Raw genomic sequence first — 15,175 nt, 5'->3', positions numbered from 1 at the left:
TGCAGCAAATTAGTAGGTTGTACTTAGGTTGTCTGAACTTGCTGATGTATATATTTGCCCTTACAGGGGATTCACAATATGCCGAAAAGGAGTTGTTCATGTTTAAAAATTGAGGCTGTTATCATTGGGCATGAGTAAAACAAGCACAGGTTTCACAGGTAGCCTTGAAGATTCTGTAACATTATCGACCCTGTTGTGAAAAAAGCAAAGCCCACAAGTGTAGTTTTCTGCATTTTAGAAATTCAGCACGGCATGCTGCTGACATTTTGCTCAGGGATCTTTTTTATAGAGTGAATAGCAATCAATCAGCAATAAGTGCAGTTTTCCTGGGTTTGCATACCTTTGTGCTTGGGCACATACATTTTTTACTATTTTTCCTCATTGCATGCAAAAATATGCAGGTTCCATTTCTTTTCTTCTCTCTAGCAAGTATCAAACTTGTCTATTCACAGGTCCCAGTGCTTTCCAGTCTTTGTGCCTTGCTCAAATTATAATTCTGCTAGTCTTGGATGCCTACCCTCCTTGTCTCTGTGTGTGTAAATCTTACCCATCCTGGGAGGGCTGTCTCATTAAGCCTTCCTTAATCATGCACTGCCCTGTGTTGTGGCCATTTTTCCCCACATATGTGGTTTAGTTAGGTTTTCTGATTCTAAAGTTCAGGGACAACTTTATACTTCATTATCTCCATCTGTAGCTATCTCTACAGAGGCGGTTTGAAATCTGTCTGTTGGTCCCAGTCTTATGTTTATTTCGTTTAGATTGACAGCAGAAGTTAACAGAGACAACCTATGAACTGATCATTGCAGGGCTGTATGCTGACCATGGATTTTGCCTATGATACAGCCATCAAAATGCAATTCCTTTCGGGCGCCTGGGTGGCTCAGTCGGTTGAGCGACTGCCTTCGGCTCAGGTCATGATCCCAGGGTCCTGGGATCGAGTCCCACATCGGCTCTCTGCTCTGCGGGGAGCCTGCTTTTCCCTCTCCCACTCCCCCTGCTTGTGTTCCCTCTCTCGCTGTGTCTCTCTCTCTCAAATAAATAAATAAAATCTTAAAAAAAAAAAAAAAGAAATGGCCTCAGGCAAAAATTTAAAAAAAAAATGCAATTCCTTTCCTTTTTCTTTTCTCTCGGCGTTTGCCCAGAATCTATTCGTGTCCTGATGTTACTTGTTGCTTATTGTTCCTTTAGCTAAGTGTCGTTTCTATCATCTTTTCCAAGTTAGTATAAAAATTATTGCATGTTTTAAATTTTCGACGATGAACAACAGTATAGGAATCTCTCAGGACCTCTCAGGAGCTCTGTTGAGATTGTTACCACAGTGCAGGTGCAAGGTCTACCCCCGCTTCATTGTGGCCATGGGTGGTCAGACTTTTGTGGATAGAATGATGCCAACCAGAAAGACATGAGAGTGCATTAAATGACATGGAGTACATTAAGATGCTCACTTCCAGTGATTGCTGGAGCTACCCTGTATTAGAGTATCTAAAAAGCCAAAGGAATTGTGTGGGATATAAGCAAAAGGGGGCAGGGAGCCTAAGAAATGTCCCTGCTCCTGTGGTAGAAGGACCTCTTTGGCGAAGGAAATACGCATATCCTCAGGACTTAAAGCCTCTCCCTTGGCAAGGCAATGCAGGATGCTTGGTGAAGAGTCAGCTTCTCTGTACTCTTTTCCCTTCAGAGTCCCCCTCACCCTGCACAGAGCCACACTTTCCCCATGTTAACATCTGCTATTACTGCAGTCACCAAAAGCAGCCTTCTGGGGTAAATTTCATTAGCCTTAACTTCATGTCTAAATTCGCCCCCTTGTGGCTGCTGTAAACTATTTTTGGAAAAGAGCTTTGTACACATACTTATTTCTAAGAGTAGGGAAATAGAAATCCAGTGATCTTCTGTTTTGAATTACCTTTGACTGAGCATAATGTTTCTCTCTCCTTTAAAATCATTTTATGCTTGTCATTTTCTCTGAATTGGCTGAGACCACATATGAACTTGTCTTTTGCTTATTCCCTATTTTTAAAATAAATGAACTATAGTAGTTAACTGTTTTCTTCTTTGTATGTTTGTGCTTACCTGGGAACTTAAGTGAAGGGTGAGTACTACATTGAGTGACTTTTTTGCATTTGGTTATTACTAAAAATGCAAAAAGCACTCTTAAGACTCCACATTTGGTATTTAGAACATTTAAAACTGATTTCTGTCAATTTTACACATCTGTGTTTTTTCATGATACTTTTTTATTTGTCTCCCAAGGTGACTGGCATAAATGGTTTTACTTTATTTTGGTCTTCTTAAATCAAGACTAACAGTCTCTCGTAGGTGTATAGACCTTCCTCTTAGATTTTGGAAATCAAATTTTTTTGATTAGTGGACAAAATATTTTCCCATGGCATATGGCAGAAGTGCCAAAAGACAATGCGATAAAGAAAATTAAAGTTGTTTGTCTTTAAGTAGCAGTATAAAGTGATTCTAATCTCTGAGGCAAGGAAGCGTTTTCAAATGTCTACTATAAAAATATGTATACTCTTTATATTTAATGGCTTTTATTCACTGATATTCATTTTTGAAGTTTTATGTAATACTGTGTGATATATTTGTATATCGTGTGTTTCTGTGATTCCATAGAACAAAAGAGAAATTGATTTTATTTTACATGTGGGTTTACTAAGTGCTGAGGGTACAGAAAACCTGATGAGTTGATTGTAATTAAAATTACTTGGAAGACATAGATAGGTTTTTCACATCTGTATTTTGGTTTTTTGTTTGTCTTCTGGCTAGCATTTATAGCCAAAATTATTATACTTATATTTATTATTATTTATTATTTACTATTTATTATATTTATTATTATTATAGGGATTATTGTTGTGGATAAGACATAACAAAATTTCCTCTTTTGATGACTTATTATTAACATCCTGGAAGTAAACCTTGGCATTTTCTATGTTCATCATAAAAATCCATAGATTTGTAGCAATTCATTCTCTTTTATAAAATTATATTCGTGCTTTATTCTTTCCAGCGCAGTTCACTATGTACTAGATTTCTCTTGCTGAAATCATTAAAATAGGTATTGATTTTCAGTGTCATTATCGATATATATAAAAGACGGTAGCATTTTCTTTTATAAAGGGCAAATGACTGATGGTAGGGTAGTAAATCAATGAAGAAACAGGTAAAAGGAAGAGAGGAACACACGTGCTGGGCCCATCTGAGTAATTAGAAGGGTCGTTTAGTAATGGTGCTTGTGTAGGAGCTTGGCAAACTGATTCTTATGCCAGTTAAGATATTTCTACTTAGGCTTGAGGATGATAATCTTTAATAGCAGGTATTTGCCAATAAGGTTGAACATAAAAGGTTATTAATGTGATGTATATTATTAAATCTGTTTTGCTACATTCAATAAAACAAAAATTCATGATACTATACAAAATTTCATTTACTAAATCTCTGCTAATTTTGTTTGGCTAGTGCCACTTGTGCTCCTTTCTCTGTAGATGAGTAGAAAGCCATCCCTGCCATCCTCTAAGACTCTGACCGTAGGCTTCCTGTTGAAATGTGTTTTCTCTTCATTTTGTTTTATCATTAATTTATTTTTCACCAACCTGGGTTGGTAAAATATAAGTTGTTTAGGCAGTCATTTCTGAAGCACGTTGCTAGAAATGATATACAAGTCAATGCTAGAAATAATCTCACTAAAAAAAAAAAAATTACTCCTTTCTAATTTTCCCTCACTCCCTTAGAAACGAGCATTGAGGTTACTGTTCTTTTTCAAGTTCTACTAGTTCTAACAGGATAATGGGAATATTTTCCATAGATAGTTTTCATTACAGCCATGAAAAAAACAAACCGGGAGTATACATGTGGAAGTTGAGACACATTTCAGGCACACGGCTCATATTTAAATTTTGGTGTTCCTTCTGTGCCTCACAATTATGTTTAAATGAATCACAATGTACCTTAATGAGTTTTCTAACTTTTTAAAATAATAAACCAGAGGGTTTTTTTTTTTTAATTCTGTGAGGTCTTATTTTCCCCAAGTCTGGGCAACATTTTTAAAATTCCAATTTTATTTTTGTTGGATGCAGGCAATAATGATCAACTCGAAGATTTGAGTTGCTAGAGATACAGAAAAAAAAACTTGGGTTTAAGAATTTCTAATACTAGAAATTAAGTGAATGGAAAACATTGAAAGAGGGTGCCGTAATTGAGTGAAGGATAAATTATTTTTTAAAAAATAGTTTATCCGTTGCTGAAACATCTGTATATAAACCAGTTAATGCTTGTCCAAGTGATATCAAACTTCAGTGCTTCTGCAAATGTATTCACGTATATTCAATTTTAATTTTTTTGGTTGCCTTTTAGATCTGGTGCTCCCTCTCCATTAAGTAAGGTAAGTTTGCTGTTTGTTCTGTTCTGACCATTTTAGGAATTTTTGAGTGTACAGGTCAGTGACATTATGTACATTCATATTGTTGTGCAGCCATCACTATCATCCATTTCCAGAACTTTTGTCATCAAAACTGAAACTCTGCACCCTTTCAACACTAACTGCACATGCTTCTCCTCAGCCCCAGGCAACCACCATTCTGCTTTCTGACTCTATGGACTGGACTACTCTAGTTAGGTCAAATAAGTGGAATCATCCAGTGTCTGTCCTTTTTTGACTGGTTTATTTTACTTAGCAAAATATCTTGGGGGATTTATTTATGCTGTAGCATATGTCAGAATTTCCTTCCTTTTTAAGTCTGAAAAACAATCCATTGTATGGGGGCACCTGGGTGGCTCAGTGGGTTAAGCATCTGCCTTCGGCTCAGGTCATGATACCAGGGTCCTGGGATCAGGCCCTGCATTGGGCTCCCTGCTCAGAGGGGAGTCTGCTTCTCCCTCTTCCTCTGCCTCCTTCCCACCTCTCTCTCACTCTCTCTCTCAAATAAATAGATAAAATCTTTAAAAAAAAAAAAAAAACATTCCATTGCATGTATACACCACATTTTCTTCTTCCATCCGTCAGTTGGTGACTTGGGTTGTCTCCAACTTTTGAGTGTTGTAAATAATGCTGCTGTGTGAACATGGGTATATTAAAATACCTGTTTGAGTTCCTGATTTCAATTTTTTCAGGTGCATACTCAAAAGTGGAATTTCTGGGTCTTATGGTAATTTTATTTTTAATTTTTTGAGGAAAAGAAAGGTAAATTTTGTATATTCTACTTTATATTAGTTTCTCAATCTCGTGTGGTATAGCAATGTCTACTTAGTCCTCTATTTGGACTAAGTTTTTTTTAAGTAGGAGAAATTTTCATACATTTATATTACAACTGAAACCAAACTAGTTGCAAAGCACATATACCTATTCTAAATCCCAGCCCTGTGAGATAAAACACATAATTTGACATGTGTTTGAATGGTGAAGAAGTCAGTTGTGGTTGTCTTTCTGCAGCCATGCCTTTTAGACACTACACTGTAATAATTTTAATAACTCTTCCTGCTCTCTTTTTTTTTTATCAGATTGAAGGACAGGAATAGGGTTATCAGTGACAGTAGTACTTATTTCCATAGGTCTCTAGCTCACATTTGCCATTGTATTTTTCAGACAAAAATGTAATAAATGTGCTCTTTCCTCTATGACAAATTTCCATTATGTGATTGCTATTATTACAGAAACGAAGGATGTCATTATGAGTGACCTGGTGGTTCCCAGACACCCTGTACTGTGTCAGTACCTGGCTGACTGCCTAAGATTCCCTCAGGCAGCTCAAGCCAACAAAAAGCTCCCTGGTGATTCTGATATAAAACCGGGTTTAAAATCATTATGTCTATGTGAAAAATTCCAACATATGACTGCAGAATAGAGTGTGGTAAAAATTACAGAATCAATTGGGGATGGTCTGTCTCTACATTTTGGCCAAATTGAATTTTATTGACATTTTCTTTTTGTAATAGGATTATTCTGGTTCTGTTTCCTTAGCTCTATCATTTCTTTAGAGCTTATTGTTACAGAGCAGTATATTTAAATGAGCCTTTAAAGACCTTCATTTTACATTTATGTTGGTAGCTTCATTGTTGTTTTTAAGTTCTCAGTGATATCTTCATAAACATCACTTTCTTTTTTATTTTTTTTAAGATTTTATTTATTTATTTGACAGAGAGAGGCACAGCGAGAGAGGGAACACAAGCGGGGGGAGTGGGAGAGGGAGAAGCAGGCTTCCCACTGAGCAGGGAGCCCGATGCAGGGCTCGATCCCAGGACCCTGGGATCATGACCTGAGCCGAAGGCAGACATGTAATGACTGAGCCACCCAGGCGCCCCTAAACATTACTTTCTACGCTTATTTACATGTATTGGTTTAAAAAAATCCACTAATTTCTTTAAGAGGAGTTGTCAGTGTCCACAGTGGATAACATACAAATTAAATTTGGTTGGTCCTTTCTATTCCCTTGATAATCTTTCATATTCCATTTGAAAATTTTGAATTTTGGTGAAGAGAAAGGATTGAGTTGACGTTTTCTGAGCAGCAATATCCATACTGCTCATGCGTTTGTCTTTCTTGATATGCTGAATGCTTAACACTTGTGTATCTATTGAATTTTGACTTCTTGATTCTTGGACAAATAGATATTGGACAAATACTACTTAAGTCTGAATACCCCTGAACATTATCTCCTCAGTCCTTTTACTTAATTTATACTTTTTAAAACTTTCTTTAAGTTTGGTCTATTTGCAATTAGGTGTCCATTTATAGCAGTATTTGATAGCCTTTGGTTAGTGTTAGTCTTCATGTTTTACTTGCTATTTATCACATTTCCACTTACATTATCAGTGGACTGGTTTGAGACGCCCCATTAATCTTTCTCTTGTAAATACATGGAGAATTAAATATACCAAATAAAGGGAAATAGAACTAGGATAGTTACCTCAACAAAAATCTTAATTTTTCATATATTACCTGACTATTAAGTTCTCTTTTTAAAAATAAACCAGTCCAGGACAATAAATGTTAGATTTTATTTCACTTTTTTAATTTTTATCTATGTCATATTAGTGATGGGATATAGTCATGGTACCTTTAAACTGTCAGTGACTTGAATCTTGTTTATAAATTGTTCTCTGCCATCTGTGAACTATTTTGAAAGTCAGATTTCTAGAATTTAAAGACACCTGAGAAGACTTTATATGAAGTCTGGTTAGGATGCAAAGGAAAAAGAATGGCCTTGGTTTTTTGTTTTTTGTTTTGTTTTTAAACAGGTTTGTGATTCATCAGTCTTACACAATTCACAGCGCTCACCATAGAGCATACCCTCCCCAATGTCTATCACCCAGCCACCCCATCCCTCCCACCCCCCACCACTCCAACAATCCTCAGTTTGTTTCCTGAGATTAAGAATTCCTCATATCAGTGAGATCATATGATACATGTCTTTCTCTGATTGACTTATTTCGCTTAGTATTAAATACCCTCTAGGTCCATCCACATCATTGCAAATGGCAAGATTTAGTTTTGGTTTTATAGCAGTTATCCCAATTGATAATTGTTTTCATTTTTAGCAGCTGGTAAGATCTTTCCTGCTAATTTTATGTTTAGGAAATACCAGTTAGCCTTGACTTTAAATACATGAGTAGAAATCATTGCAATGTTAAGCCAAATACTTAAAACATAATTTTATATAAATTGCATTTAACTTTTTTAAAATTTGAAAACTGTTTTGTCCAATATTGATTACTTATTACAGTTCTCCATTTCAAATATTCTTGAATTTTTTCTCTCACATGGAGTTACCAAAAAATTGCTGTGAATATCAGAGTTTCTGCAAAGTGGAGGTCCTGTTTCCCTGTGTCCTCTAGATTCGCATTTGACTAGAATGTGTTGTGCATCTTCACTTTCAGTCGTCTCCAGTCACAACTGTTACGTCTCCTAATTCTACACCAGCTAAAACTATTGATACATCCCCACCGGTTGATTTATTTGCAACTGCATCTGCGGCTGTCCCTGTCAGGTTAGTTAATGACTATACACTGAACTCTTTATTAATATTTTGATTAGGCTTTTGTTTTATTTTTATGTACTGAACCCAGATGTTTTCACAAAATGAAATCTAGTCCTAGTAACATATGATAGTTTGGGCTATATTTAGGTTCACCAAGTAATTGCTTTTACGTTTTCTACAGTTCCCTAGGCCTGTACTCTCAAAGCATCAGAAAGACGTAAGCTGTAGAAATCTCCTTCTTGCTCCCACATTTAGGAAAGGAGGTGGAAGAATGGTACACACACTTCAGATTCTTCTGAAATTGTGAAGATATGGAAAATGATTTCAGAAATTAGCTGCTGCTTGTGTGAAATTTAAACGGTGTCTTAAGGCACTTAAAAAACAATAACAACAACAACAACAACTTTGCAGTTGTAGGCCAGTTAGCTGGTGCTTTTGAGGAACTCAGACTCTGGTGGTAGGAAGAGACCATCAGAATCTTCCTAATCAGCTTTTATAGCACCTAAAGGTCAGAAAGTAGTGAGAAAGGTGGAGATGGCTGTGCATTGGGTAAAATCTCAGGGCTGCCTCAGATGAAACCCCAATTCAAAGAGGCTTCCTCAGATCATAATTTTAGGTCTCCCCTTGTTTGGTTCTTTTGTCTTGAGAGGATTTATAGTATCTGTGACTGATTATGAATGCCCTGTATTTGGAGACCTGAATTTTGAACTGAGCAATAAATCCATGTCATGTACCCATATTAACTATGTGTGTTACCCCTATTTGCGTAGTTCCACTTTTTATAATCACAAATTTGATAAAACCAAGTCCTTCTTGCCTCTATACTAAGATAAATTGCTTCTTCTAAAAGTTTTGATTCAGGTCTTAATCATGTTTCCCTATCCTGGGACTTAGACCAGTTATGTTTATGAAATGGAAATCAAAACTAGGCAAATTTCATGTGCTTTGAAATTAAAAAAACAAAACCAGCAGAATCCTTTCTTGAAAAGAACATTACCTGGAAATCTAATATGTAAAAAAAGGTAAAGGTGGAATTGCTATTTATGAAGAAGGGTGGGGAATCTGGCACCCTGGTGGCTTGGTACCTGGTCTGGTAACCTGTAGGCCAGTGTGTTTCAGTCCTGAATGAAACACCTGAGGCCATGTTAAAATGAAGATTCTGATATAGAAGATATGGGGTAAGCCCAAAATTCTGTACTTCCAACAGTGTCTCAGGATGTTACTAGTTTGAAGACCACACTTTGAATAGCAAAGCTCTAGGCTCCTCCTTAGAGCCTCTGCAGATGGAGGAGCTTTGAAAAACACAGCCCTAACTGAATGACAATAAAAAATATAGAAGCATTTTAGATGAGGCCTCTTATAGGCAAACTTGCTACGTTATAGTTTAACTTAAAAAAAAGGTATATTAGTGATTATTCGTTTTAGTATTCTTTGCTTTATAAATAAATTCTTAAGGCAAGAATTTTTTTCCATTCAAAAAATTTTAGAAAACAGAGAAAGGGGAAAAATTACCCATAATTCTCTTACTATAATACCTTTAATTTTTGGAGTATGCTTCCTTTTATCACAGTCCTAACCAGCACTTCAGATGCTACCCAGTGGACAGTAACATATTTGATAAAATTCCCCCTTAATTTGAGGCATTTAGGTTTTCCCCTTTAATTTCTGCTTTATGATTTGTTGAGTGGCCCAATGCTTGAAGGATGGTTTACCTGTGTTATTGTGTATAGAAAGGGAGTTGGCAAACTATGGCCTATGGGTGAAACTAGCCTACTGTCTGTTTTTATAAATAAAGTTTTATTGGAACAAAGACACATTCATTTGTTTATATATTTTCTGTGTCTTACTTCATGCTATACTGGCAGAGTTGAATAGTGATAGACCATCTAGCCCACAAACCTAAAATATTGAGCTTCTGGCCCTTTACAAAGGGTAGTTTGCCAACCCTTGGGATAGAAGAACATATGCTATACTTTCCAAAGTATTATTCTCTTACTGGATTTAAAATATCCAAAATCTTTGATGCTTTCGGCATCAGTCTTTATTTAAAAGCATTGCTATATTATAAAATTTTAAAATCTGATTTTAAAATTTTATTTTCCTTCAGCACTTCTAAACCATCTAGTGATCTCCTGGACCTCCAGCCAGACTTTTCTTCTGGAGGGGCGGCAGCCGCCGCAGCACCAGCGCCACCACCACCTTCTGGAGGGGCCACCGCATGGGGAGGTGAGTGAAACCAGCCAGCCATGCCATTTTTCTATTCAGTTGTTTTTATTCAGGCTATTATTGTTATACTTACCTTCTGATTGTCCAAAATGTTGCTAGAAACTTGGAGAGAAAATGCTAAGAATGGCACCTATTGATTTAAATATATATTGAGAGAGAGGCAGAGAGTCCCTCTGTAGTAGTCATATAGTTTTTATTTTAAGAGTTGAAACAAAGGCAGTATTTTTCTTTGCTATTCTAAAATTCTGACTATTTTTAATAATTGGCCTGTAGAGATTCAGGCATTAGAGGATTGGGTGTTCCTGTGAACTTCTGAGATTACTCAAAGGCAGCACTTCAGATTTGATTTGTTCAGGTGTAGCCTCCTTCCTGGATTCCTTTACACCTAAACTGGTTTTAATTCATATTGTATTTGACTTCAGGCAGTTGAAATCTGGGATAGATTCTTGTTTGTACCAGAAAAGATCCGTACTAAACTAACTGAGAAGAATCACATCTAAGTGCTTGATTCCCATTTTTATTCATGGATCTTGAAAAAATTAAAATTTTATAAGCATTTGATTTAAAAAGTAGATTAAATAATAATATAAAAATTAGTTAATTATTTTCAGTGCTGCACTGAGTTGGTTTTAAATACCTTGCCATATTGCACCAAAATACCAAAATAAATTTTTTTAAGTTTAAAAATGATTCATACAACTATAGAAACAACACAGAGGGAACAACATAAGCAATGTGGTAGAATAGGAGGTGCCCCATCATAGCTCCCCACCGCAAAAATAATTTTGGCAGCCATTCATGGACAAAGTGCCTTTGTGGGAGCTTTGGGATCCAGGTAGGAGGTTGTAAAACCCCAATGGAGCCTGAGAGAAAGAAAGGTTGTTTTGAGATGGCAGACCTACACCCAGAAGGGAGACTCACCAACCTTGTCCCTGGCTGCAGATCTGGAAATACCACCTGTCCCTATGGAGGCATTTATAGTCCTGTTTGGCCTTGGTCCTGCCATCAGCAACATCTACCAAGGGACCCAGAAGGAGCCATGCTTGCCCTTGCCTTGGGTAACAGGTCTGCTGACCTTTGGTCTCAGCTGTGAATTCTAAAATGGCCTATGACCCAGCTCCAGCCTTTCTCAGTCATGGTCTGGGAGCAGTCCTGCCTGCCCAGGAATCCAGCAAGAAACATACCTGTCCATGCCCCTAGAGGCAAACCCACTGAACTTGGTCCCAACTATGGACTTTAAATCAGCCCTCTGACTTGGTCCCAGCTCCATTCAGCTATGGTCCAGGACTAGACCTGCCTACCCAGCGACCCAGTGAGAGCCACACCTACCAATGCACTTGCTAATCATCCCACCATCTGTGGACTCAACTGCAGACCCTGAAATGGACCCTTGTCCCAGTTCTAGCCCTACTGACCAAGGTCCTGAAGGTCCACCCAGGGATGAGGCAGATCCAAACCCATCCAAGCCCCTGGCAAGAGGCCCACCAACCATGGGCATCAAGCATACCCAGCAGGTAGCCACATGACCGAGCTCCAACCCCTCTCAGTTGTGATTCTATTCTGATACTCTGGGCAATGTCATTAGCACAGAGCAGGTGACAGTCTTTACTTGCCAAAATGAGTCTTTAAAGACTGGAAGAGCTATTTACTTCTTCAAATGCACAGACACCAACACAAGGCTACATGGATTACAAAGAATCATGGAAACAAACATGACACCACCAAAGGAAGCTAATAATACTCTAATAACCAATGCCAAAGAAATAGAGATCTACGAATTGCCTGACAAAGAATTCAAAATAATCATCTTAACGAAGCTCAGTGAGATGCAAGAGAACAGAAATAGACAACAAAACAAAGTCAAGAAAACAGTACGTGAACAAAATGAGAAATTTAATAAAGAGATAGAGGCCATAAGGAAGAACTAAACAGAAATCCTAGAGCTGTAGAATATAATGACTGAACTGAAAATTCAATAGAGAGCTTCAACAGCAGACTTAATCAGACAGAATAAAGAATCAGCAAACTCAAAGATACATCATTAGAAGATACCAGTTAGGGGAACAAAAAGGAAAAAGAAGCACATGGGACCTGTGGATGCTATCAAATGAATGAATATATGCATCAAGGGAATCCCAGAAGGAGAAGACAGAAAAAGAAGGGCAGAAAGCTTATTTAAAGAAATAATAACTGAACACTTCCCAAATTATACAGACATGGATATGGACATTCATATTCATGAAATTCAAAAGTTCCCAAGCAAGATCGACCCAAAGAAGACACGGTATAATCAAACTGACAAAAGTCAAAGACAAAAAGAAGATCTTGAGAACAGCAAGAGAAAAGCCACTTGTCATATAGAAAAGAACCCTGATAAGGCTATCAGCACATTTCTCAGCAGAAGCCTTGCATGTCAGGAGTAAGTAGGATGATATACTCACAGTACAGAAAGGGAAAAAAAAACCCCAAAACTTCAACCACAAGTACTGTACCCAGCAAAGTTGTCCTTCAGAAATGGAAAGATGAAGATATTCCTCCACAAATAAAAGCTAAAGAAGTTCATCACCACTAGACATGCCTTGTAAGAAATGCTAAAGGGAGTTCTTCAAATTAAAGCAAAAGTATGTTAAGTACCAACATGAAAACATATGAAAGAATAAAGCTCACTGGTAAAGGTAAATATATTGCCAAATTCAGAATACTCTAATACTGTGGTGGTGGTAAGTAAATCACGTTTAACTCTAGTATAAAAGTTAAAAGACAAAAGAATTCAAAATAACTAAAGCTACCATAATTTGTTAGTATAAACACTATATGTAAAATTTGTGACATCAAAGCATAGAATGTCAGGGGTGAGGAGGAGGAGTAAAAGTGTAGACTTTTGATATATGATTGAAGTTAAGTTCTTAGCTTAAAATGTACTGTTATAACTATAAGCTGTTTTATATAAGACTCATGATAAATACAAAGAAAACACTTCTACTAGATACTCAAAAGATAAAGAGAAAGGAATCAAAACATACCACTAAGGAAAATCAACAGTAAACAAAATGGCAATAATAAGTCCTTACTCATCAATAATTACTTTAAATATAAATTTATTAAATTCCCCAAATCAGAAGACACAGAGTGGTTCAATGAATATTAAAAAAAAACAAAAACACAAGATCCAATGATATGCTGCCTATGAGACTCACTTTAACTTTCAGGACACACATAGGTAAAGTGAAAGGATAGAAAAAAGATACTCCATGCAAATGGCAATCAAAAGAGAGCAGGATTGGCTATACTTTTATCAGACAAAATAGATTTTTGGTCAAAATCTATCCAAGACACAGAGAAGGTCACTATATTATATAATGATAAAAAGATTAACCCATCAAGATGAAATAACAATTATAAATAAGTATATACACTAAACATTGGGACACCTAAATATATAAAACAGATATTAACAGAACCAAGGGGAGAAATAACCACACAATAACAGTAGAGGACTTTTTTATGCCACTTTCAACAATGGATAGATAATCCAGGCAGAAAATCAATAAGGAAACAGTGGACTTGATAACTTTATTCTAAATGGGCCCAACAGACATATACAGAACATTCCATTTAACACAGAAGAATATACATTCTTCTCAAGCACACATGGAACACTCTCCAGGATAGATTGTAAGTTAGGGCACTAAACAAATCTTAGCAAATTAAAGAAGATTGAAGTCATAGCAAGTATCATTTCTAATCTCAGTGGTATGAAACTAGAAATCAGTAACAAAAGGAAAATTGGAACATCCACAAATATGTGGAGATTAAACAACATACTCCTGACCAACCAATGGGTCAAAGAAGAAATTGAAATGAAATCAGAAAGTATCTTGAAACAGATGAAAATGGGGGCACCTGAGTGGCTCAGTCAGTTAAGTGTCGCCTTTGAGGCCTGGGATTGAGCCCTGCATCAGGCTCCCTGCTCAATGGAAAGTCTGCTTCTCCTTCTCCCTCTGCCTGCCACTCCCCCCTACTTGTGCTCTCTCTCTCTCCCCCCAATAAAGAAATAAAATCTTAATAAAAAAAAAGAAACACATGAAAATGGAAACATAACATACCAAAACCTACAGGATGCTGCAAAAGCAACTCTAAGAGGGAAGTTTATAGTGGTAAAGGCCTACATTAAGAAGAAAGATCTCAAATAAGCAAGCTAGCTTTATACCTCAAGGAACTAGAAAAAGAACAAACAAATCCCAACATTAGCAGAAGGAAGAAAATAAGAAAAATTAGACCAGAAATAAATGAAGTAGAAACTGGAGAGACAATAGAAAAGATCAGTGAAACTAAGAATTGGTTTTTTGAATAAACAAAATGACAAACCTTTAGCTAGACTAAACAAGAAAAGAAGAGCAAGAACTCAAATAAAATTATAGATGACAGAGGAAACATTACACCTGATATTATAAAAATACAAAGGGCCATAAGAGACTACTATGAACGATTATATGCCATCATATTGATAATCCAGAAAAATTAATAAATACCTAGAAACATAAAACTGACTGAGAAAGAACCATGAAGAAATAGAAAATCTGAACAGACCCATAATGAGTAAGGAAATTGAGACATGAATCGAAAACTCCCAACAAAGAAAAACCCATGACCAGATAGCTTCACAAATGAATTCTATCTAAACATTTAAATAAGAATTAATGCCAGTCCTTCTCTAATTCTTCCAAAAAATTGAAAAGGAGAAAACACTTCCAAACTCATTTTTTGAGACCAGTATTACCCTCAGACCAAAGCCAGATAGGGACCTGCAAGAAAAGGAAATTACAGGCCAATAACCTTGATGAACAAAAACACAAAAATGCTTTGCCAAGTATTAGCAAACCAAATTCAGTAACCCATTAAAAGGATCATACACCATAATCAAGTGGGATTTATCAATATATGGTTCAATATATACAATATATGCA

The 15,175-nt window shown here is 36.5% G+C and overlaps 1 protein-coding gene across 1 annotated transcript in view; it reads left to right on the top strand.

Annotated features, from left to right (window-relative positions):
- SNAP91 (synaptosome associated protein 91) overlaps nucleotides 1–15,175 on the top strand; it is a 143,854-nt gene that overhangs the window by 81,037 nt on the left and 47,642 nt on the right. The window contains exons 11-13 of the mRNA XM_034991106.1: nucleotides 4,363–4,390; nucleotides 7,882–7,991; nucleotides 10,090–10,208. Coding sequence (XP_034846997.1) covers nucleotides 4,363–4,390; nucleotides 7,882–7,991; nucleotides 10,090–10,208 — 257 coding nt within the window. The remainder of the gene's footprint in view (nucleotides 1–4,362; nucleotides 4,391–7,881; nucleotides 7,992–10,089; nucleotides 10,209–15,175) is intronic.

The sequence above is a fragment of the Mirounga leonina genome, unplaced genomic scaffold (assembly GCF_011800145.1).
Source record: "Mirounga leonina isolate KUSES-001 unplaced genomic scaffold, KU_Mleo_1.0 Mir_53, whole genome shotgun sequence".
Classification (NCBI taxonomy): domain Eukaryota; kingdom Metazoa; phylum Chordata; class Mammalia; order Carnivora; family Phocidae; genus Mirounga; species Mirounga leonina.
Note: the sequence above shows the minus strand (reverse complement) of the source record. Positions and strands in the feature narration are given on the sequence as shown.